The 26,233-nt window shown below is 36.2% G+C and overlaps 1 protein-coding gene across 1 annotated transcript in view; it reads left to right on the forward strand.

Moving 5' to 3' along the window:
- The window catches only part of CDH2 (cadherin 2), a 213,886-nt gene that overhangs the window by 148,921 nt on the left and 38,732 nt on the right, over window positions 1-26,233 (forward strand). The window contains exons 3-10 of the mRNA XM_025429252.3: window positions 2,147-2,373; window positions 4,120-4,266; window positions 5,952-6,107; window positions 10,640-10,784; window positions 13,444-13,616; window positions 21,687-21,824; window positions 22,496-22,681; window positions 24,959-25,212. Coding sequence (XP_025285037.1) covers window positions 2,147-2,373; window positions 4,120-4,266; window positions 5,952-6,107; window positions 10,640-10,784; window positions 13,444-13,616; window positions 21,687-21,824; window positions 22,496-22,681; window positions 24,959-25,212 — 1,426 coding nt within the window. The remainder of the gene's footprint in view (window positions 1-2,146; window positions 2,374-4,119; window positions 4,267-5,951; window positions 6,108-10,639; window positions 10,785-13,443; window positions 13,617-21,686; window positions 21,825-22,495; window positions 22,682-24,958; window positions 25,213-26,233) is intronic.

Here is a 26,233-nt window from a genome sequence, read left to right on the forward strand (position 1 = left end):
CCAAGTGATCAAGAGTGGAAAGAGCATTGTAGACCAGATAAAAGAGTATGTATCATATTATGGATATTAAGTGAGAGGGAGACCTGACTCTAGGGGTGGATGCTCAATGACCTGGAGCATGGAGAAAACCAATAGGAGGCAGGTGCAACAATCCAGGTGTGAATTGATGAGGATCTGTGCTAGAGTGGTAACAATGAACAAAAAAGGATGGAAGGTATGATCTAGGTTTTATTTTTTTTAAGTTTACAAATTACCTTTTTTTATATAAAAAGGTGTTTTTATACAGAAAGGTGTTAAAAGTCTTTTGTTTTGATTTCTCAGCAGGGTTCCCCCAAATCAATTTTACTTTTCATTTTGTCTTTAATAAAAGATTAGCTATAGATGGCATTGTTCTGTAGAAGAGATTATCTATTTTTCACTTTTAAATTGCATGGCAGGTAAGATGGGGTATATAAGTTATCTTTTTGGATACTTGTAATCCAAAGACAAACACTTTGGTTTAGCATGATTTAGTGTGACATATAACTTGTCTTTTCATTTTCAGATGTTTGAAAGATGAAAGGTGACATATGTGGGACTATGTGGGAGATAATATGATTTAGTAAAGTATTTTTTGTTATCAAGGATTTTTTGGTTACTAAGAGAAATAAACATGCATGTTATTTGGCTGTGATCTTGTGCACATCTCAGTGAATCTATATTAATGAAAACAGAAGAACTCAGCAATTCATATGTGGAGTGGGAATTTGAAAAAATTTACTTAGATACTTGAAAAATGCAAAAAGTGGTATTTTGTATATTTTGTAATGTGTACATATTAACTGCTTTCCAAAATGTATTTTATGTAATTGTGGTTAGGACATAACACCACATGTTTACTGAAATTTAAAAATTGCTTTCTCTTTGATCCCTTCATGCCATTCCCCTAGAAATTTTCCTCATAAAGAATGATTAAGGATTTCAAAGGAAATCATCTTCCTTAGAGGATATTTTTATTATTTTACAATTTTACTTTGGCTTGAATATGTTTAGTCCTACATTTATAAGTATGTGGTTTAACTTCCGTGTTGTTATCCAATGAGACATAAGCTGATTGACATTGCTTTTAAGAAAGCATTGATTTTTTTTTCAATTTTAAGTCATTACATGTGAGATAAGGATACGAAAATCTTTTTTATTTTCTATTCTTAAGAATAGATCTTTTTAGCTAACATTTATTTTGAGATACATCTTCATTTTTATTTGCCTGAAAATTTATAAATTGTTACTGCTTCATAGAACTCTTATAAGTGCCATGAGGACTAGAAATTGCAATTTATTCCCCTTTTAATTGCTACTACGGTCCTGTAATTCTGGAGCATAGTGGGCATTCAACATTAATCAAAGTTATTACTTTCTTCCTTTAAGAATTTATTCAAAAATTATGTATTAAGACTATGTGCTGGGCAGCCTGGGTGGCTCAGCGGTTTAGCGCTGCCTTCAGCCCAGGATGTGATCCTGGAGAACAGGGATGGAGTCCCACATCAGGCTCCTTGCATGGAGCCTGCTTCTCCCTCTGCCTTGTGTCTCTGCCTCTTTCTCTGTCTCTCTATCTTTCTCTGTGTCTCTCCTAAATAAATAAATAAATAAAATCCTTAAAAATTTTTTTTAAAAAATACTATGTGCTATGAAATGTGCCAGGTAGTCAAAATAGCTAAGAAAATTTGCCCCAAAGTACCTCTCCCAGTGAATGTCAGGAATGGCTATAAAACTATGATAATAGAGTTCAGATTGGTACATGAAGACTGAGAGAAAGGGATGGTTCTACCTTCAGTGACTTTGGAGCTGGGACCAGAAGGTTGAGTTGGAGTTCGTTAGAGAGTAACAGATAATATGAGTGAGAAGCATGGAGAGATAAAGCAGGTGTAGCCAAGGGCCCTAGGGAATGTGGAGGGAGGGGGAAGGCTTTGGAACAAGGTGATTTTGGGGAACGACTCAGAACCATAAATCTGGTATTCTCTTGTATGAGAATTCCTTTAACAATGTAAAAATAAAACTTTTGTGCTTTATGCCATCATGTTTTATCCTTTAACCTAAGCTGGATACAGACTTAGATGTTTCTGCCTTTGTATTATCACTAGACTTGTATGTTTGTTATCTTTTACAGTGAAGTTCAGCAACTGCAATGGAAAAAGGAAAGTACAGTATGAAAGCAGTGAGCCAGCAGATTTTAAGGTGGATGAAGACGGCATGGTGTATGCTGTGAGAAGCTTCCCCCTCTCCTCTGAGCATGCAAAGTTCCTGATATATGCCCAAGACAAAGAGACTCAGGAAAAGTGGCAAGTAGCAGTAAAATTGAGCCTCAAGCCTACCTTACCTGAGGACTCAGTGAAGGTAGAGTATGGAAATACGGCTTGGGAGTTATGTTTAAAAATCAGATTTATACAGTTTGAACTAAATAAACACTTTGCTTTAAGTCACATTGGCCAGTATTTGAGTTTTTATCAGATTTTGTCACTTAAATAGTATTTTGTTGTTTTTTTTTAATCTTACAAGATACTTAGACTAAATATATATTTAAGCTATCTGAAATTATATTTGAAACAGTTGTTTATACTTTGAGGTTTATAACTTAGTTTAAATTAGAAGTAGTTGTTTGTTTTAAATTTCTAGAAGCTTCACAAGCTGTGAAATATAACCCCAGAATAAACAATTCTTAGCAAGATGTCTCTTAAATGGGAAGTACAGACATACAGTAGCAATAAGAAAGCATTTCCTGCTAGGAGTATAGGGTTTTTGTCTTCTCCTTTAATAATCAAATTGGGGAGTATGAATTATTTATACTACTGACATAACTTTTAGGAATGATATACTCCCTCTGGTGGAAGCCACTGTGAGCCAAGATAAAAGAAATAGATACGTCTCTAACAAAGTACAGTTTGATTAAATTCAGCAAACATTTACTGAGCACTTATTTTGTATAAATCACTATATTAGGAATTTTTTTAAAAAATATATAAAATATATATTATATTTTTAAAAATATATAAAATATATAAAAAGATGCAGTAACTTCTTCAGTAAAGTTATGATAACATTAGTAATTCTTGAATATTCTCTTTTCATGTTGAGATAATTCAAAACAAATAGGAGGGGTTACCACAATTACCTATTTTGAAGTCCCTAATTTCACGAAGTATGACTGTTACATTTTGTGTATTTATTGTACTGGAGATAGGAATATACATATTCACTTCTACGATTTAATTGTAAATGGAACATACACATCCATAATCAAATATGAATAAGTATATCAGTGGAAAGGTATCATTTTTCTCTTGTACCCATGTTAGACTTTTATTATGTGAAATGTAATTTATTAATCTATTAACTGTTTAGGGGAAATTGTGTCATTTGGGGAATACAGAGTGAGAAATTGGTAACTAATTGAGTGAAAAGATGCTTTTGTTGTTGATGATTCGTTGTGTTCCAGCAAACTAGCTTGGATATTTGCACTGAAGCAGCAAGGGCTAATGGTTAAAATGTCTACAGATATAAGGAGAAACAGAAGAAAATGTTGACATCCAGCAGAGATTAATACCCAGTGTGCAAAGTGGGTCATCTACAGCATCCATCATGGCTGACATAGGTTTAGAATAATTACAGCATTAATTCTGTGGGATTTAATAGGGTCATAAATATTTGAGACATGCCTTAGCAGTATGTATTAAAGTTCTCTTGGAATTCAAATTATATTTTAACACATCAAGATCTAAATTTAATGTACAGTAGCACATTACCTGAACTGTGGTTTAAACTAATGAGAGATATATAAAAGGGTACTATTAAATTTTGCTCAATATTAACTGCTATCGAAGACGGTTTGTAGAAACTGCAAATAGTTTACACAGCTGTGCCACATAATAAATTGTTTGGAAATTCAATTCTTCAATAATCAGCGTAACCCCAAAATTTTATAGCATTTTCTATTATTTTACTAGAGGGATAAGGAGAGGGCCTCCAGGCGTATTTTCTTCTTCATATCAGTGACTCCTACACTGTCAGGTATCCATTGATATTGCTGTCTTTCCGAAAATGTTTTTCCTAGTATTCAGCAATGTCTTGTATTTTAATGCAAAGGAATCACCAGAAATTGAAGAAATAGTATTCCCAAGACAAGCGACTAAGCACAATGGCCACCTACAAAGGCAGAAGAGAGACTGGGTTATCCCTCCAATCAACTTGCCAGAAAACTCCAGGGGACCCTTTCCTCAAGAGCTTGTCAGGGTAGGCTTGCAGAATTTTAATTGTCTCTATGGCATGTGTCAAGTGTATGTTAGAAATTATTTTTTCCATTCTATCACAGGATAGACTTTACAACATGTATTAAAATACTTTTTTTTTTGTATAGATGAATGTCTATACAGAGCCTCTTTTTAAAAAATTATTATCTCAGATAGGCAGAGCTCTCTGTGGGTCCCGTACCTGACAGACAATGAAGTTTGTTGAGTGTGTGAATACATCAGCCCCAATCCCGACATGCATCCACACCAAGACCATACCCTTTCTCAAAAAACACACACCTTGGCTTCACTGTCTAACAGCTGTGCTCTCCATGATGATCTTTGCCCTCTCCAGATAGCTTTTGAGCCAAAGAAGAAATAAAAGGGCAATCATTGCTAAAAATGCCAGCACCAAGTGCATTTGAGAGTTTTTTAAAGAAAAAAGAAAGTGACCTCTGAAACCATTAACAGAATCCCTGGAGCTGTGGGAAACCATAGGCTTTTATAAATCTGAGAAGTAATTTTTTTTTTTCAGTTACTCCAAATGTATAGCATCAGATGGAGAGGAAAAAAGTCACAGATATATGTACATGTTTAGTAAAATTAGCAACCCATTGTTGATAGCAAAAGGAAGAAAGACAAAATTATGGTGTATTTATTTATTTGCAAATGTTTGTGTATGATCAATTGAGCATTCCAATACATACTGAAAGCTGTATTTTTTAATAAGTCATTTATTCGAATTGCATATTTTATTTTAATGCACATTATAATTCAATTTAACAATGAACAATATAACCCCCAAAGAAAGGCATTTTTTTCCTACTTTAATGGTCAATGAGTAAGAGAATTTTGCCTTAACAAGAAAAATAATAAGCTAGATTCTGTTACTGGGTTAAGTATGCTTACCTAATACATAATGATCTGTTATTATTACCTGCAAAGATATTGCCAATTAGCCCTCTCTCGGAGTTCTTCTTCTTCCTCCTTTTCTATAGCTTGTTCCTATGACTGTTCACCTGTAAACTTATTTTTCCTGGGAATTGTTATTTTTGGAGGAAAAGGCAGTCAGCCTATAATGGGTATAATTTTTGAGAGCATAAAAATGTATTTTAAAATGATTTTTTGTATGTTTTGTTATTAATAAAGAACTTGGAGTAATAGGTGCTACCTTAAAATGACATGGAAACTATGGTTGCAGTGAATAATGTCAGTATGAATGTAAGTGCAGAAATCTGACTTTCAAGCTCAACCATAATACTAGAGTTCCCATGTAAGGCTATTTCACGCTATGGCCTAGACAGTTATTTCTTCTCCTGATACCCAAAGGTAAATAAGTTTTATTTCAACTAAATTGGACACCTGTTCCCATAGTAAATATTCTAACCATATGAACTTCCTGGATAGATTTTGATTCAGTTTAAAAATCGACACTCCTTCATTTTGACTTTTCGCACTGCTCCTAGTGAGTGTTCTTTTAGAGGTTAATGTTGGCCCTTCCTGGTGATAGGTGACATCTCTTTTTGAAGCCTATCAACGAGAGGTAAGGGTGAGAAACAGGATTGGTTTTTCTGGGAAGAGATGCTGTAAGTTTGTAACTGAAAAAGGGCATAAGGTGTGGCATGTCCTGTCTCTGATAATGAGCTCATTTAGTGTCTCATTTAATATGATTGTCTTCTTGATCCTCAGATCAGGTCCGATAGAGATAAAAACCTTTCACTACGGTATAGTGTAACTGGGCCAGGAGCTGATCAGCCTCCAACCGGTATCTTCATTATCAACCCCATCTCAGGTCAGCTGTCAGTGACCAAGCCTCTGGATCGTGAGCTGATAGCCCGGTTTCATGTAAGATTTCAGCCAGATGATAATCTGATGTATTAATACTCTTCTAACTGTGTAGAGTTTAACATTTGCCTCTTATATCGGTCTTAGAGTTTTGATACTAACACTTTTAATACCTGAACTGTGCTTTGAAACCATTTCAATTTGTTGGAATGAGTTCATTTTTTTTCATAGAATTGATGAATGCTTATGTTGTAAAAAAAACAGTGCCAAAGAAGAAAGTGAAATTGCCTAAAATCTCATTACCCTTTACGTATTGGTGTGACTACGGACTTACAAGAACAGATTTACACAAAGGAGGTCAAAAGTGTTGCATATAAATTATACAGAGATCACAACACTTTTAATGACTGCATAGTATTCCATTAAATATACAGGCTATAATTTTAATGACAGTTTCTTATGATTTTGCTAGACATCTGTGTTTGTCATCTTTATTCTTCCTGGTCTGATTATTACATGAGATAATCTTAAAAAATAGTACACTTTAATTTTTTATTTTTGGCCATATTCCATCCAGAAAGGTGTGCCGGTTTGATACCCCCAACCAGAAATTGAGATTTCCCTTTCCTCAAACCAGCTAACACTAGGTTTCATCAATCTGCCAATCTGAGCAATCTTTTCTTAGATATATTATCTTACTATATTTCTTATGTTCATTTTTTTAATTGTTTTATTCATTTTCTTTTTGAGTTATCACAATTGTTTATATGTAATTACATGTTCATATTTTTAAATATACATATATATTTGAAACTGATTTTTCCAATTTAAAAATATTAATTATAGTGAGTGTTTTAAGACTCAAGAATTGCCTAATATTAATCAAATTCCAGGAGGTGTTTTCCTTTTTTCTTTCTTTTTTTTTTTTCTTAAAGCTATGCTTGCATGTTTCCTGGGACAAGATTTCAACAATTTTTTCATGAATTTAATATAGAAATCTAAGTTGGTCTTTATTACTTCTCCAATTTCTGCATGAATAACTAAAACTTGTAAGAAAATTATCATTTTTAAACAATATGTGTGCATTATGAAAACTTAAAAAATAATACAGTGCCAATAAGAAAGTAACAATTATTTGTAATCTCAGTACATAAAACCAACTTGTTTCTTTCTCTTTTTTTTTTTTAACACTTTGGTGATATGCTATAAGATGTTTTTCTTTGCATAAATTCATAAATGTATTTTTTTGAAGTTGGCATCATTCCCTGAAACCAACTTTTGTCACTTTTGCAATCACAAGATTTAGTATCTTTCCATGTCAGTAATTATTTATTTATATTATCATTTTTGATTGCTTTAAATTATTTTGTTGAATGAATGTAGTGTAATTTTAAATAATTACTTTGGGTAGATACTTGGGTAATTTAGTTTTTTTTGTTTTATTTTGCAACTATAATGTGGCAGTGAACATTTTTTTCTGTACATTTGCCCATTTTATACTCTTTGAATAAAGTCCTAAAATTGGAAATATTTTGATAAATATAGTGAAATTGTTCTCTAGAATGGTTGTATTATGTTAAACTACCTGTTCATTGTATAGGAGATAAACTTTCTCCATACCATTATCGATTCCAAGTATTATTTATTTATTTCACTATTATTTGCAAAGAAATGATAATGCTTTCATTGCCTAAGTTGAATATCTAATCAAAGTAAATTCCCTATTCCTGTTCTCTGTTGAATTTTGGGTTTTTTTAGAGGTTGGAGGATGGGAGAGGGAGAGAGAGAATCCCAAGCAGATTCCTGCTCAGAGGGGAGCTCAACACAGGGCTCTGTCTCAGGACCCTCAGATCATGATGTGAACTGTAATCAAGAGTTGGATGCTTAACCTATTGAGCTGCCCAGGTGTCCCTCCTTCTGTTGAAATTTCTTTTGGCTTGTTTACCTTTTGTTCTCACTGTTAAGAACCTCTTATCTGTTAGGGATGTTAATATTTAATTTGTCACATATTTTCCTCTTTTTCTTGTTTTTAAACTTTGTTAATAATTTTTACCCTATAGTTCTTGCATTGTAAAATTATTTTTTTCAGTTTTATACAGTCTGGTTTTAGAGATAGTTATAAAGGCCATCTCTACTCCAAGATGCTAATCTCTCCAATTTTATCTGTTGTATTTATCTATTTGCATCTATATTTTTAACCTCTGTGGAGTTTGTTTTACTAAAGTGAGAGAGGTATATAGACACACTTTGTTTTTCCTTTGTAGATAGCCATTTGTCCCATGTATTGAATCAGTATTCCCAGTGGTTTATCATCTATACTTATTCATTCAAGACTTTTTATTCCACGTGCATGTGTTTGTTTTTAGACTCTTATTTTGCACAATAACATATTTGTTGAATTTTTGCACTTGTAAAAACGTTTTAAATTATTAAAGTTTTGAAAATTGTTAAAATATTGGTATGTTGTAGAGCAAGACTCCTGTAGAACTAAACAGATGAATAAGCATTTTCAAGGGGTGCCTGGCTGACTCACTGGGTGGAGCATGTGACTCTTGATCTCATGGTTTTGAGTTCAAGCCCCATACTAGAGCTTAAAAAAATAAAATGAAAATTATTCTAGGGGATCCCTGGGTGGCTCAGCAGTTTAGTGCCTGCCTTCGGCCCAGGGCGTGATCCTGGAGACCCAGGTTCGAGTCCCACATCAGGCTCTCTCCATGGAGCCTGCTTCTCCCTCTGCCTGTGTCTCTGCCTCTCTCTGTCTCTCATGAATAAATAAAAAAAAAATGTTAAAAAAAAATGAAAGAAAGCCCTATTCTAGGGTATAGTAAAAAAAAAAAAAAAGTTATTCTAAAAAAAAGGGAGGTGGTACCTAGCTGGCTCAGTCTGTAGAGCATCCAGCTTTGATTTCAGGGTCATGAGTTCAAGCCCTACGTTGGGTATAAAAATAAAAAAATAAATAAAACTATTTTCTCTCTTGAGTACTATTCAACACTCCTTTCTTCCAAAGGCTTGATCATTTCATCCACCAGGTTTTTTTTTTTAATCCTTCAGAAACATGTAATGCCAATGCTTTTTATATTGTTCTAAAGCATAAAGAGAGAAGTAAAACTTTCAAACCTTTCATAAAAACAAAATTTCATTGATAGGGGAATTCGATAAAGATAGCACATGATAGACCAGTGTCTAATTAGACTGGTCTCGAATTTATGAATATAAATATCAATACAAATTTTCTAAATAATTCTTCTTTGTATGAATTCTCATTATCTAAACTCCTGTGGCTAAAACCAGGAAATAAATATCTTCAGGTCAATTTTTGGGTAAACTCTTACTGCCAGCACTTAAAAGAGTGATGCTCATAAAATATAAAATCAATTATAGAATTGCAAGGATGTTTCAGTATTAAGAATCTATTAATACATAATATATTAAATAAGTGAAGGAATAAAGGATTGGTTTATAGCTGTTGAAAGGCAATCATAAAATTTAAATCATTTCATGTGTTAAATAACGTCTAAATTCAAAAAGAGGGGATGATATGGTGATGCTTCTTTAACTTGATGAAGCATATCCAAGAGAAACCAACAGCCAGCATCATATTTAACTGGAAAACCACAGAAGCATTCCCATTAAAAAGAAGCAATTCAGCGGAACACTACCCAGCTATTGAAAAGAATGTAATGGATCTCTATGCGCTGGATTAAAAGAGTTTTGACGATACTCTGCGAAGAATAGCTGAGTGACATATTTATTTAAAAAGAAAAAAATAATAAATTTTTTTAGAATACCTATGAAACTGAGAACTCAAGCTTGGAAGAGGAACAACTGTCATATATTCACACACTTTCAATATTTATGAGTGACTTTTACGATTTAAAACAAACAAAAAAAAACCACCTAGTGTCCAAATTCCCTATGCACACTTAGTTCTATGTTCTCTTCTTTTCTCTTAATCTCTACAATTATTCTGTGCCAGAACATTTTTAATTACCATAATTCCTATGTATGGATTTCACAAAAGGATTTGGGAACCGGACAGAACTGGCTTTAGGTATGGGCTCTGTCAAGAGACAGCAAAGTTACTTAGCTTTTCTGAACCTCAATGTCTTTGCCTTCAAGTGCTTTTATCATTTCTGCCTCATTCTTTTGTATAAGGATCAAATGAGTTAAAATCCATAAATCTCTGAGCATAATGCCTAGCAGATAGTAAACATTGGCTTCTTACTACTACTGTATCTATCCTAATCACATGAAGTTTGGCTCACTTAAAATTTTTTTAAAGACTTTATTTATTCATTTTGGTGAGGGGGAGGTGAGGGGCAGAAGGAGAGAGAGAATCTGAAGAAGACTCCATGCTCAGTGGAGAGCCTGACAAGGGGCTTGAGCCCAGGACCTTGAGATCATGGCCTGAGCCGAAATCAAGAGTCAGCTGCTGAACAGACTGAGCCACCAGGCACCCCCTGGCTAACTTAAATTTTGATGAAGAGTAGCTTTTACTGTTTCTCTGTTCATAGCATGGTGATTGTATATTTTATCTTCTCACTTGAGACATAAATCTTTTAAATAGTTTTGTTTTCTAATTACTTTTGCAGTTGAGGGCACATGCTGTGGATATTAATGGAAATCAAGTGGAGAACCCTATAGACATTGTCATCAATGTTATTGATATGAACGATAACAGACCAGAGTTCTTACACCAGGTTTGGAACGGGACAGTTCCTGAGGGGTCAAAGCCCGGTAAGTTTGAACATAATAGTTCAGAGATTGAGGAAACATGTTATAATTCAGTACCAGTTATAAACAAGAGAAAAGGAAATCATGTGAGCTTCTTCGTGTCATTTGCTTTCATGCGAAATGATTTTAGAGAAAAAAGAAGGGAAGAGGGGAAAGAAAACGACGGAAGAGAGAAAAGAGAAAAATATCACTTCCTCATTTTGAAAAAATATACACTACGGTATCTGATTCTATATTATAGGATCTATGGGGTCCTTCCATGTTACTTTGTTTGATAAATCCGAGTGGCAAAAAGTGAGCACCAGAAGACCAGGGGCTTTCTGTTCATACAGTCCAGATTGTAGCCTATTAGCTCAAGCAGCAAGTAAACCTCAGTTAGAGAGTCTGAAAGGTACTTGGTGTTCCTGGGGTCAGGCAGTGAAGAAAGCCAAAAGCAGAGAGGGGGCTTGGAGACAGCAGTAGTCACACTGGATATTTACTTCGGGATGACCCAGATGTCTTCTGCAGCCCGCACTCCCAAACTTGTGTCATGGCAAGTGTCCTAGGCTGGAAACAGGAGTTGCCAAAGCCTCTCACCATTATGCACTGACTGATGTTTGACTAAGATTTTAGACTCTTGTACTGAAAGCTCAGTAGACTTTAGAAGAGCAAGGCTAGGAAGGCCAATTTAGTTTGAAAAACTAGTGGACAAGAAAACTAGTTGGTAGAGAGATGGGGAAACAAGAGAGTGTTTCACCAGTCTTCCTGAGATAATTTGGTGTTTAGAGAGGTGTAATTAGCTATATTATTATTATTATTATTAATGTAATTAGCTATATTATTATTATTATTATTATTATTATTATTAGTTTATATTTAAGAGCCTCGACATTTAAAATAGTGTTACATATTACCTTTGTCTCCTATACCAGTTTATACCTGTAGCTCCTTTATGCATATGCCAATTTATAGATGCACTGCATATGCCTTAAATTGGTACTTTTTTTTGGTCTACATGTGCTTGTCTCTATCCTCAGAAAGGAAGTTAGGGGTAGGGGTGAGCTCCAGTGGAGCTGGAGTAGGGAGGGCAGGGCTGTGCTGGAAGTTCATCCATGGATGGCTCCTGCGGAGTCACATTCCAGAGTAGCTTTCTTTGGTATTTTAAAATACAAAAAAGTCAAAGAGTATTAAACATATCCCTACTAAAACATAAGTCTTATGAACATATTTTAAAGATAAAGAATTTTTTATATGGGGAATTTTTTGTTGTTTTTAAAAAAATATTTTATTTGCTCCTCTGTTGTTTCTAACTTTATTAAAAGTACTGCTTCACAAAAATTGTCGAAAATAAACCATTAGAGATGTACTTATTATGCATTTGATCGTGAATTTCCTTTAAAGCCTCCCATAAATAAAAGACTCAATGTTCATAAGAACTAAAGACATACCATGCATATATTTCCTGTAGTTGTTCTGTAAGATTGAGTTAAACTGCATTGTAATCAATATTTTGATTTAATATTCTGGAATATATTTTTTGTTTTAACCATTCATTTGTTCATTCAGCAAACATTTACGGAGTTATGCTGTGTGCCAGGCACTGTTCTGACACTGTTGGTATAGCAGTGATATGCTAGTTCCTGCCCTATGGAGTTTACATTCCAGTAGGAGAGAAAAAAGCCAAGGAACAAGCAAATACACAATGAAGTTTTTTGAAAAAATGATATGGGTTGTAGAGTGGGCATATAATCAAAAGTGTCTTGCTTAAAGGGACAAACTCTGAAAAGAGATTTGAATATATTCAGTGTGATCAAGCCTTCGTGAATTCTGGGGCAAAATCGTAGTATGGAGAGGTTCTAAAGTAGAGCTGAGCTTAGAGCACTCATGAAGAAGGTAAGTTAGAGATGGAAAATTTTATATTCTAGTTCTTACAAATATCCCACAGAACAAACCTTTCTAAATAGTAACTACTTTTCTCTCTACTTCTAAATTGCACAGTTTGTGTAGCTAGTTTGAACTATTTGATTCTAATGCTTTGTAGATTTCCTTTCCAAAAAATCTAATAAATTGGAAGTCCCTGAGTTTGTTACAAGGCTCTTGTAATCTCCTAGGAAATAATGAACCACAATGCCAAACCTCTATTCAATGTACCAAAACAGTAATGCATGGAGTGATTCTTTATGACCTGAGTAAATGGAGTGTGCATCGTTATGCACACAGCTTACTTTCAGAAAGTGACTTAGGCATTGAGGAGAATCATGCTCAGCATGTCATTTTCGATATTGTTGTATAACAAAGGAAAATATGGCAAGGCGAAAGTATCAGTGGCCATAGAATATGTTGCTTATGGCATCTATATTATTATTTGCATTTTATATATATAAAGGTCTGAAGTGATCGTTTCTTAGAGTTGCAGAGTGAACTCATCTTTTAAGTCATAGAAAAAATGACTCTTTACAGATGTATACATTTTTAATAATTTTCCTTTCAAGTATCTAAACCATATTTTATATTTTTTAAAGTGAGTACTATTCTTATCAGTAGTATTTTAATTAAATCTAAATGACTACATGTTTGTTTTGAAATTAAGATTGATCAGAAAGGCAAATATACCTTTTAGGTATATTGAGGAGACCCTGAAGTGCAGGGTGACCCATTCATTTTTCATGTGTACTGTGTCTAGGAACATACGTGATGACGGTCACTGCTATTGATGCTGATGATCCAAACGCCCTAAACGGGATGTTGAGGTACAGAATCCTGTCCCAGGCTCCAAGCACCCCTTCGCCCAACATGTTTACAATCAACAATGAGACTGGTGATATTATCACAGTGGCAGCTGGACTTGATAGAGAAGTAAGCCAACCAAAAACTACTTGAATTTGTTTTTAATCTTAAAGGTACAAGGTATCACATGCAGTTTATCTCCGGGTAATAATACATCGGCAGTATTATTCAATGTCCATTTTTTAAAGAAATCTCATTGTACTTTTTTCTACCAAACTTCAGATTGGTTAAATGATGTGTGCATACTGGATAAATCATTGCTGGTCCATGTAATATTTAGTGTGTAATTGACTAAGTTAATTAGATACATCTGGTATCTAATTTTTTAAATTCTTGGCATTTTCTCAGTTTTCCCTTACATTCAGAGGTTTTTATGAGGAATTAAATTAAAAACCATGCCCAAATTAATATTTACTTGTTGATTTTTAGGGTGAGGGTGGGTAGGGGCAGAGGGAGAGAGAGCCTGAAGCAGATTCTGCTTCAAGCTTCGTCCATCCCACGACCCTGAGATCATGACCTGAGCCAAAACCAAGAGTTGAATGCTCAACTGACTGCACCACCCAGGCACCCCATCAGTCCTATTTTTAATAGACTACAAATAACGTGCATGCTGAGGTATTTTGTAGCCTCTCTGGATAGCCTGGTTTAGTAAAAGGAGTTTATCCTCTTAGTTAGAAGTTAACCCTTAACTCTAAGATTAATTTACTTAACAAGTTTGAAGACCAGCAGTGGCATTAGTTCTACTGACAAGCCTTATAGGTATAAATGGAGAAAAACAGACTTCTGGCATAATTTTTGTTGAAAAGGCATAAAATGTTGACAGCATTGAAATACCATGTAGGGTCACAGTCTGAGAGGGGATGGGTGTTTCGGGTAATTCCAAATGCTCATCTCACTGTAACAGACCTCACCCACAGTCCTCTTACCCACCTCTGTGTTTTATTCATGTGATTCCTTCTACCAGGAATGCCTTGCCACTTTTTCTTGATCTTAAACCTTCCATTCTTTCATGTTTCAATTTAAGCCCCACTTACAGTCTTTCCTGAAAACTCTGCCTTCATGAATCCTTTACAGCCTTTCTCTAGTCTATTCTGACCAGTTTCTTCCATTTTCTTAAGAGATTCTTAAGGTCATTATTGACCATCAGTAATCATTGTGTGAGTGAATTGTCAAAGTGCTAACTCATAGACATTTGTGTTTTGTAGATTTCTGACTGAGTCAGCCTTTATAGTAATGAGACCTCAGATTATGTATGTCAAAAGGAAACATTATACCTACCGTAATAAATATTATTGACAAGGATTTTAAGACTTGGTTTTAATGATGCTTTATTTTCCTTAGTAGCATTCACTTGAGTTGGATCGAAGAAAACATTACTATTGCAATTAATTATATATGCAAATAGTGCTAGAAGCACTTTAATAAAGTACTATGAACAAATCAAAATTACTTTATTCACAACTGACCTGAGCAGAGAGCCTTACTTAGGAGTTAGATGTATGCCTATTACATCCTACCTGTTAACTTCTGGGTGTCACCGATTTTTTTTTTTTCCAGGAATTGGAAGATAGTTGAAATTTAATGTTTGCAATAGTACCTTTAGTTCAGTAAAGGGATATGTATATCTTTTCACCTCTTCCACTACTGTATGAAGTGAAGTTCTTAAATGCCAGTAAGCTCAGCATGTGTGCATATTTTTTTTGAGAATAGGTGGTATTTTTTAATATTCTCTCTTGAGTTCCAGGTTGCTCACATACTGGGTAGGTATATAGCTCATCCCCCAATATGAATATTTCTCTTTCATTCACACACTTGTTGTGAGATACAGAAATAGGGCTTCATCTTGTTGGCACACAGCAGTGTTCTTACAGCAGTGAGTCTGGCTGTTTTATGACAAGAAAGAGGAATGCATCGAGAATTAAAGATAGTTTTATGAAAGCAGACCGGCCATGTTTAAAAACTAGAGCGACTGCATTTAGTTTAGAGAATGAAAGCCTGAAGTCATACCTTAATCAAGGTTAAGTTTATTTTGCAGTGGACCAAAGCTGCTGTGCCCCAACCCCAATGAAATGAATGTGGAAATGGATTAGAAATGATAGAATCATGTGTGAGCAATAGCTTCTTGACAGTGAAATTATTAAATACAACAATGAGTTAGTAGGGAAAATTATGGAAAAACCTTCCTTTTCTGAAAGTCATTTAATGGAAAAAAAATGTATCTATCTTGGATGGTTTATGGTAATTCTGCCTGAGGCCAGGGATAAATGACTCTGACTTTTTCAGGCCTCATGCAGGTCTGAGGTTCTTTTATTTCTATTAGAATTCACCGTTTTCTTTCTGTCAAAAGTAGTTTCAGTTGTCGTTCTCCCAGGATATATGACACCTACAATTGATTGAACACCTAATCATTGAAATGCTTACTGAGATTCAGTTTTTGATTTTGCTTAATCTGTAGGTTTAGAAAAATATGAGTTCTTCAGGTTTTCCAAGCCTAAAGTGAGCGGTACTTACCAGATATGCCAGGCTTCAGTGTTTTATCTCCATCCAACTTCTTGTTGTATTCCTTGGCGGCACCTATTCCTGGCACTTTCTTCTTTACACTCTTTTCTCTTTATGTCCATATCCAGCCCTTTCCGGATAAGACTACTGATGACTCACCCTTTGGTTCAGCAGGTGTTGATCCTGGGACTCCCTCTGATGGGCTATTTGACCTTCAGTGTATAAACCTGAAACCTTTGTTCCCACATCTGTTAATGGGGATAAAAATATTGCCTCCCTCATGGGATGGTTGTAGGGGTTATGTTATACAAGGTATAGAGCATTCAGCATTGTGCCCCATAAATATTAGCTATTGTTCCCCATCCCTCCACCCCCACCCCTCTCGCCATCAAATAAATCCAGCCTCAGCATCTACTGTGTGAGCCCTATCACTTTGGCTCCTTGGCATCATTTTCTCATGGCAAAGAGAGAATTATACTTCCTGTTTTCCAAGCCTAGTGATCCTTTCAGTTATGCTCCTAGCTCCATGTTCTCCTATGTTCCACTGTGTTGGTCTTCCCTTCTCTTCTAAAACCCTTCTAAAACCCCACAAGTATCTTTATGATCCATAAACATGTTGAGTCTCCCCTATGGCAGAGTGACTCTCCGGGACCCATCGGATGAGGTCAGAGCTCTTCAACATGGCACTCCAAACCCTCTATGATATTCATCCCAAAGCCTTCTTTGGTCTGACCTCCTGGGATTCCTTGCCTCCTGTTGAGGAGCAAACGATGTCCAGCACTCATACAACAACTACAAGCAATTCCTTGTACAAATCTTCTGTTTCCTTTCCCATCTCTGTAGAGCAGGGTGATCTTCAGTCTCTGAGAGCTAGTCCTCAACCCCTCCCTGGGCACCTCTAGTGGCCTCTGCAATCCCTGAGATGGGGGCAAAGACTGTGTTACATAGACATTATAGCTGCCTTTTTTTCGTGATCTCAATATTTGGTGAGGCTGATGTGCTCCTTTTTACCCTGAATAGGAACCCTGAAGAAATGTTCACCTTACATGATTTTTCTCTTTTTCAACACCGTACTCCTCGAAGGACAGCCCACACTCATGCTCAGCTCCCCCTCCTTCCTCATCTTGGTATTTGGCTTTCTGCCTGCCTACCCCACTCAGGATGCACCCTTATGCATCTTTTCTCACTCTCTAGGTGACCACTAATACAGTGGGACAATTAACAGTACAGACTCTGGACTCTGAGAGACCTGGGTTTAAATCTTGTCTCTGCTTCTTCTGGCTGGGTGTCGGTGGCAAGCTTCCTTGCCTCCCTAAGGCTTGGTTGCCTTATCTAGAACATGAGGGTTAAAAATAATCTAACTTCCTTATAGAATTATTGTGAGGACTGAGTAAGATAATATATAGTGGTAGGCAGTGTGCCTGGCACAGAGTTAGTGCTCAATCTCAAAAAACGAGGTACTTAGAATAATGGCAGTATTAAGTAAGCATTCAAAAAATATTTCGGACTCCAGCCATAGAAGCTAGATTTCACAGGCAAAGGAACTGGGGCTTAGCATGTAAGAATTTGAACAGGGTCACAAACCTGTACTAATCTTCTAAATTCTCATGACATTACTGCTTAATTGTCCATCCCCTAACCCAATACACCCAAAAGCAATCTATCATCTCCCTTAATCGTGATTCCTGATCAGTTTCCTATTTCATGTGACCAGTGCCACCTCCCCAGTCTCCCAAGATGACAGTCTCCTTGCCTTTACCATGCACTGCCATCCATCCAGTGATAAATTTAGTTATCAAGTTCCGCTCATTTTACCTCCAAAATGTCTCTTGCATTCATTCCTCCCTCCAGACTTTCAGGACTGGTTTGGATGCTCCTACTGAGGTTCCTGCATATCACTCCTTCTGACTCTTACTACAGATGCTTTGTACATTGCTCCTGTGAACCAGTAATATTTGCCTCCATCACTTAAGGATATCAAGACCATCTCTGGGGTCACTCATTATTTTATCCAAGGAAATACTTACATTGCCTGACATATAGTAGACATTCATTAATGTGTGCCAAACTGAGAGAATGACTGAATGCTCTCAGTTCTTCGTTCACTCATATCACTTTAGTTCAGTGTTTCAAAAGGGTGGTGCACAGGTATGATGATTTTAATGGGTACATGTAGGGAAACCTCTAGAGAAAACTGGAGATCCCAAGTCTTCAGATGCTGCTCCATCAAGTAGAGACTGCCTGGGTACAAGGATTATATTGTGTTTATTTTTACAGTTATATTTATGGCAGGTGATGCTGTTTTTCCATTTATGGCACTTTTACAATGAATTAAGTTTTTTAAAAGGGAGTGAATGTCAAGATAAATGTTAAGTGAGTCATGGTATAGAAATATGAGGATATGGCAGCATTGAGAAGATGGTGTATGAATCACTGTAGTTTGGGAAATTGAGCTAGTAGTTTATACTCCCAGTGTCAATCCAATGAATAAATAAGAGCCACCAGGTAAATAAGATGGTTTTTCCCAAACCTGGAATGATTTTTATAATGTAAGGTAAGGCCCAGGATTTTTTATCCATTTAACCCATCCAGCCACCAAGTCAAAAGCATTCATCACTTGTATCCTCCCTGTCAGGCATTAGGCTGTATACATGTGGCACAAACATTGACAAAACAGGGTCCTGAGGAGGGGCATGTGTACATGTGTACATAAGCAGGAGGACAGACCTATGGATTGAAAACAGCCATATAAACTAGAAACAGTAGTAGAGGTGTATCCTGGACCGTCCAGCAGCTCTGCTCCAGGAAAGGAAATCCTCTCTGAAGTCATCTCTGAGGCGGTTTTACAGTTACATATGTTTGCTAGCCTCAGGATGAAGGAAAGGATCTTGGAGCTGAGTTTCACAACCTTGGATAAATTTTTTTGTGAGGGCATGTCTTGTGTATCATAGGGATTTAGCAGCCACTCTGACCTCTATGGCCATCTGTTAGGTGTCAGTAGCAACAACCCCCAATTGGGACAACCAAAAAAGTCCCCAGAATGGCCAGAAGTCGGGTGGCGGGGCGGGGGGGGGGGGGGGGGGGGGGGGAGGGTTGCAAAATTACCTCAGTTGAGAACCAGCATTCTAGCATGAGGGAAATACGAAATGCAGTGGTGTAGGATCACAAAAGGCATTTGAAAGTAAATACAAAAAGCTCAAGGTGTAGGGTTAAGTGGGTGAAAGATGATACGTAGCGAGTCACAAGGAAGGAAGGATTGGTAGCAAACAGAAGAGTTGAGATTTTACCCACCTAGAATAGGAAGAAAACATTTTTTTTTTTAAAGCAAAGTCCTCTTGATCAGATATGCAACTAAGGATGGGAAGTCAAATTCCTATGGAATCTAAATGTCAGTCATTCAGAACCAGATGCCCAGGGACTAAATTAGGCAAGAAGCCCTAAATAGTTTGGTAGTCTAAAACAGACTGGCATGTCTTCCTTACTAAATGTAAGAACATTTTACCAACCAAGCATTTGAAAGTGGAGATTACATTATTTACCAGGTCGGCATTGTTTTTTTTTAATTTGAAGAGACATTATATTTTAGAAATAACAGTGTTCTTTTGTAACCTAAAGATTCTAAGACTAACTCGAAGCAGTAGGAAATTTCACATATTAGCTACTGATCCAAGATTTCAGCTCAATGGAAAATTGTATATATTATACTTCTATAATTTTAAAGTAGACATTATAATTTAAAAAACAGACATTAACAAAGAGTTATATTTCCATACAATATCTGTGTGAGTTTATCTTTCTTAACAATAACAACAAAAAACCCTCTTCCTTTATTTTGAAAATATTCATCTGCTTCTGCAAATAGCTAACAGAAATGGCATTTCAAAGTCATAACAAAATTTTATTTTCATGATCTTCAGCTGGGAAGCTGAACTGAGTGCCCTAAAAAATTCTCTCACTAGCCATGAGAACATTAAGCTGAAATGACACTTGATTGGGAAAGGAAATCATTGAGAAATATTTTAGCCTACGTAAGCATTATGGTGAGGTGTTATGGGTTAAGAAATATTTAAATGGCTCGATAGCACTATTCCCTTTGTTTCTTTCTTTCTTTTTTTTTTTTTTTTTAGACTCTAATAGGTGTGATACTTTCTTTTTTAGGAAGACAGATAAATAATTGCTTGAGTTTGGCATTTGGGTGGACAGAGACTTAAAATCAAATGTGTGGGTTTGGCTTGTTCTCCTACCCGTTTCTTCTCCCTTGCCCTTCCCACTAACAACTAAATCAAAAGCTACAGTTTGTGTCTGTTCTAGCCAAGCTCCAGAAATCCCTTCAGAATGGCCATTCATAATGTTAGCTATATTTAGAATCAGGGAAAACTGTACTTTGCAGTGACAGTTTATTTTTGTATGAAGAAGTGAGTTTTGTTGTTCAGAATGTTTTAACATTTATAAAGAAGATCTATATTTTTTATCTGTGCCAATTTCCACAGAGATTTCAAATGACTTTAGAAAATCACTTTGGTTAGGTTATCCTCATATAAAGTGTATTTGTCAGCAAGTGCTATAGACTTTGCAGACAGTCTCAAGATACTCTCTTAGATACAGTGCAACTTAATTTGGCTCCCCTTTTAAAAATTCAATTTGAATGAGGTGCCTAAGTGTCTCAGTCCGTTGGGTATTCGACTCTTGGTTTTGGCTCAGGTCGTGATCTCAGGATCATGAGATCAAGCCCCTGCATCAAGCTCCATGCTTGGCTTAGTCTGCTTGAGATCCTCTCCCTCTTCCTCTCCTCCCCTTCTGCCCCCCCTTTCTCTCTCAAATAAATAAATTTTTTTTAAAAACTTCAATTTGCAATTTAAAAGCAGTGGTACCTATTTGGTAATAACTGTCTACATGCAGATGTAGCTATGTCCCTCATAGGTATGTGGGCACAATGAGTGTTAGGCCAAAGTGGCAATCTGTTGAGTATGCAACTATTAAGTGCCACTGTGTTCCTTAGTTATGACTGAGGACATAAACATAAATCCTTTAATTAGGCTTTAACTTAATTTAAGAATATATCTCTCCTATATAGTTGTGAATAATATGTACTAATGGGAAGTAGAAGAAAATACTCTATCAACCCTGTTATAATGGAGAGACCATATATGAGAATATATTAGAAGAAAGTATACTCTGTAAAATAATGTATATGAAAAAATATATATATATACACACACACACACTCTATCAGGATTTTTCATTGTCTTTAATATTCTCTAAACTGGGTAGAAACTAACAGATGAGAAAGTAAACACAAACCGAGTGACTCGAATGCTTGATCGCAGTGTTGTGAAGTTCAGGTGAAAGGAGAAGGTTGAGACCAGATGGAAGTTTCAGCTTCTCTGTGAATTTCACACATGTGCAAATGCGATCTTTCCCGCAAGTAGAGGTGAAAATATACAGTCGTATCTCCCTAGACAGGAACCAGACCTGTGCTTCTCAAGTTAAAGTCAGCTTCACTTGGGAAATTTCAAGAATGTTAATCGGAATGAAAGATGCCGTGCTTCCTATGTGTAATAAACAGCTATTTACAAAACAACTGCTGTATCTTCTTGAAGAATTGGTTTCATCTAAGGCATTATCTTTTTGTCTTTTTAGAAAGTGCAACAGTATACATTAATAATTCAAGCTACAGACATGGAAGGCAATCCTACATACGGCCTTTCAAACACCGCTACGGCTGTCATCACGGTGACAGACGTCAATGACAATCCTCCAGAGTTTACTGCCATGACAGTAAGTACAGACTGTCACTCACAGAACTTCAGTCTGTGGTCCATCACTGAGAAGTTTTGTCATGAATAATAAATGCACTAAATAGAGGTGGAACTTGCTTAACCTAATTATAGACTGGCTACTCGCTCAGAGGTTTTCTCATTTTTGAATGAGGCACCTAAGTCATTTGTTTCCTCCTAGTCTCCAAGTCCACTGATGAAGTTGTTAAAATATGCTACCGGGAAGAAATGGCCTAAAAATACTTTGTGCTGTTAAAACAAAATATTTGTAAATATTTTCAGGCGCATGAAATTGAATGGATACTACATGACTGATTTATGCAACTTTGTGAAGCATTTTTAAATATTATCTCTTGAGGAGAATTCTCTCCCTCAGATGAGTTCTTTTTCTCCAACTCTACATTAATCACTCATATACTCACAAATGGACACTAATTTTAATATTAATGAAACTGTAACATCATTTGGGAGAAATTTTGACTGCTAAGAAAAGTTATAGTATTTTTAAAGTTAAACATAAATGCTGTGATTACCTGCATTACTGATTTCCTCATTTAATGTGGGTAATAAAGATTTAATGGGGCAGTAAAATCAGGGCTGTGTGGGCCTCAAGACACCCTGTCCTTCACCGATCCACGTCACTCCTCTGACTGAGGTTTGTTTTTCTTGTAGTTCTATGGCGAAGTCCCTGAAAACAGGGTAGATGTCATAGTAGCTAATCTAACTGTGACTGACAAGGATCAGCCCCACACGCCGGCCTGGAATGCTGCGTACAGGATCAGCGGCGGGGACCCTACAGGGCGGTTTGCCATTCAGACGGACCCAAACAGCAATGACGGCTTAGTCACCGTAGTCAAAGTAAGTGCCACTTGGGCCTCCGATCTCTCCAACAGGCACTCTGCATTAACCATGCTCCCTAGCCCATAGTTCACTTTTGAATCTTAAGAGTTTCTTTTCTTTCAAACATCTTTAAATCTATATATTTTGAGGAGTCATATTTGTTTTATGCTTTTGCTTTTATTTTTGTTTTTTTTTATAGTTTACTTTGAGGCTAGATTGAGCCTAACGTAGATATTCTCACATTGTCCCTGAAATACGATTGTATTTAAATCATTCTGGACAATTTTAACATTCTGAAGACGACTGTCCTCCACAGTGTTAACTGGCAGTGTAGTGAGATGTGTTGTTGATATAGCACATCCTGAAGTATTGATCACCAGTTGATGGCTTTTAGGAAGGATGCCCCACACCTGCTACTCCTCAAGGTACTTTTGAATATTGACTCAGAGCACAAACCAGAAAATATCACAAAAGTAAAATGGAATGAGTAAAGACGAGGAGGGCCTACAGTTTGAAAACGTTGTGAATATATACTCCTGTTTTTAAATGCTATATTCAAGCTTTTAGGAAATTAGTTCTAATCTTTAATCGTCTAAAGCAAAGCAAAAGCAACACGGAGTGCTGGAAGCAAGGGGATGTTGACTTCCCGTGTAAGAAATACATAGCTATCATCATTGTAAAGTGCCTTAATATGAACATACCTTCCTTCGAGCCCCCAGTGAAGACATTTGATTCCTTGCTTCCCATCCCAGCACGGTTGATTTCTAAGTGAACCCAAATGGGGCCATGCATAGAAAGGTGCTCTGGGATGTCAGCTGCCTAGAATTTTACATCTGTGTAAGTAAAATGAGAATTTTCCCCAGGAGGTGTGTGCTGGATATTTCTCCATACAAAGAGCTAAGTGACCAAGAAGCACACCCCAGGCCCCGACCATCTGTGTTCGAATCCCAGCTCTGCTTTCAGTAGTGGTGTGAACTCGGCAAGTTGCCGAACCTCGCTGAGCCTCGGGTTCCTCATGCAGAAAGTAGGGAGGATAATAATAATACCTAGGTCTTAGCATCATTCTGAGGGATGAATACATGCATTTAAGGACAGAATTGCCCATGCCATTTAGCATAAATAAATGCTATGTCATGGACTTTTCATGTAGCTAATGAAATTAGTCAAAGAATTCTATCTTTCTGGCTTCTATACTGTCCTGTTTAAAGTAATTGAGATGGGGAAGTTGAATTGGTGGTTTTAGAGTGAGAGAAGAAAAAAGTAGGTGTTTGAAGGTTTTGAGGCAGTGGTCTAGGGTAGAAAATTGGATGCTGTTCGTGCTAACAATGTGGCTTTCTCATTAGCTTCGCTCTTAATCCATCTGACACCACCTATGATGGCATGAGAGCTCTCCAAGCTCTGTTTTGCAAATTCTTATGGCACAGTGATGTCTATCTGCACCTCCACTAGAGGGTGATCAGGGGAAATCAAGGGTGAGATGAAAGTCCAGTCTGATCACTTGCTCCTGATAACTTTTCTCTTGACAGTAGGAGCCAATGGAACTGTGGAAGTTAATATTTACATTATGGGTTATTTGTGCATTGCCTTTATCTAGAGTGTTGTTCTCAGATTTGGGATTTTTACAGACCAGTAGAACACTTAAAAAATTGTTTTGGGAGACAGCCAGAGTTTTAGTTTGCTATTTGTAAGGGAAAAACAAAAACAAGAGAAAAGCCCCTTCCACCTACAAATGCTTTTATTTTTCATAAGTGTGTGTGTACATGTCTGTAATTAAAATGTGTTCCAAATTATGAATGATACTTTTAAGTAGAATTAAGTTTTTGCTTTATGAAAAAAATGGATTTTTTAAGTTGGAGCTTTGTGCAAAGTTCTCCTGCATGAGGAGTGGTCTTGATACCAATGTTTGAGAGTATAATCTAGACATTTTCAGGTTCTCACTTGACCTCAGATTGTTTAGTATTTTTGGTTAACGATGCTGTTTTTAAGAATAATCAAGTTTTAGATGTAGCTGAATGAATGCAATCAGTGCAATAGTAATATACATTATTTTGTGAACCTAAATCTTTGAAATACCCAAGATTCACAAATATCTTACACAAACAGGCTCAATTGTGATAAATATTTCAATCATTGACCATGCTAATGCATGCTTCCAAGACATTTGAGAGGAACCTATGGTGTAGTGAATGAAAAATTAATGTTTTGGAAATAGAGTTGAAAAGAAGAATAAACTGCAGAATGCAAATATACTTATTTCCTACAAAACATATGGTTTCCTTTTTTTTTTTTCCCCAGCCAATTGACTTTGAAACAAATAGGATGTTTGTCCTCACGGTTGCTGCTGAAAATCAAGTGCCATTAGCCAAGGGTATCCAGCACCCTCCTCAGTCAACGGCAACTGTGTCTGTCACAGTCATTGATGTGAATGAAAACCCTTATTTTGCCCCAAATCCCAAGATCATTCGCCAAGAAGAAGGCCTTCATGCTGGGACCATGTTGACAACGTTCACTGCTCAGGACCCAGATCGATATATGCAGCAAAATATTAGGTATCAAACGCCATGTGTAGCTTTAAAAAAATATACTCTATGTTTTATGCTGTGCACAAAATGTATTTACCATTTGAATGAGAAATTTGAACTGGAACTGAAACTACTCATTACAGAATTCTTTTTAATTCCTTGATGAAGCTTTCTATCAGTAAATAGATCAATGAGCATATTAGATAGGAAATAGAAGAATGGACCCACTCATGTATTATTTGAAGAAAAAAAATGTTCCCTGCCTCTTTTTCTTCTGCCTCCTTTTATCTTTTTATATTTCATAATAATTTAGCCAGTGCTATGATACCAAACATTGCAAAAGTTTTCACTTCGAGTAAATAGGGGACTCTCAGAAGCAATAACATTGATCTCTTCTCCACACATCAGGAAAAAAAAGAAAACTCATGCCAAAAACAAGATATAAGAGCTAATTATTTTTGCCTTTTACCTGCATGGTAGTTATAGGACTTATAAAATATATCTGTAAAGATTTCCAACCTCAAGAAAATCTAATTTATCCTTCCTGATGAGGGAGTAGACCGTTGGCAGAGCATACCCCATATGACTATTATCCATTGCTGGTGATGATAATTTTTTAAATTAGCTCATATTTTATTTAACTTCTTTCAGAACTGCTGCTAACACATAATTGCATATCTTATGCATTTCTCTCTACCTTGATATCAAGATAGATAAATATCTAATTAATAGGCATATTGAACTCCTACAACCTTTTTCCTTTCAAAACATAGGATATTTTTTCCGATCTGTATATTGGTTATCTGAACTTGAAAAGCTTACCGTCCATCCAGAATAAAAAGGAGTTGAAGCTGGTAAACCTACTGATGCATCCAAATATACTTTATATGGATGGTGGGACTTTCTTTGGAGAGTGTAGTTCTGAGGTTTGGCCCAGTGTGGGAGGTTGTGGTAGGAATAGGTATATAGGGATCTCCTCATTATGATCTCATCTCCACCATGATAAGTTGGTTGTTTTGAGTGTGTTCCATGATAAAAAAAAAGATTC

The sequence above is a fragment of the Canis lupus genome, chromosome 7 (genome assembly GCF_003254725.2).
Source record: "Canis lupus dingo isolate Sandy chromosome 7, ASM325472v2, whole genome shotgun sequence".
In the NCBI taxonomy this organism is placed as follows: domain Eukaryota; kingdom Metazoa; phylum Chordata; class Mammalia; order Carnivora; family Canidae; genus Canis; species Canis lupus.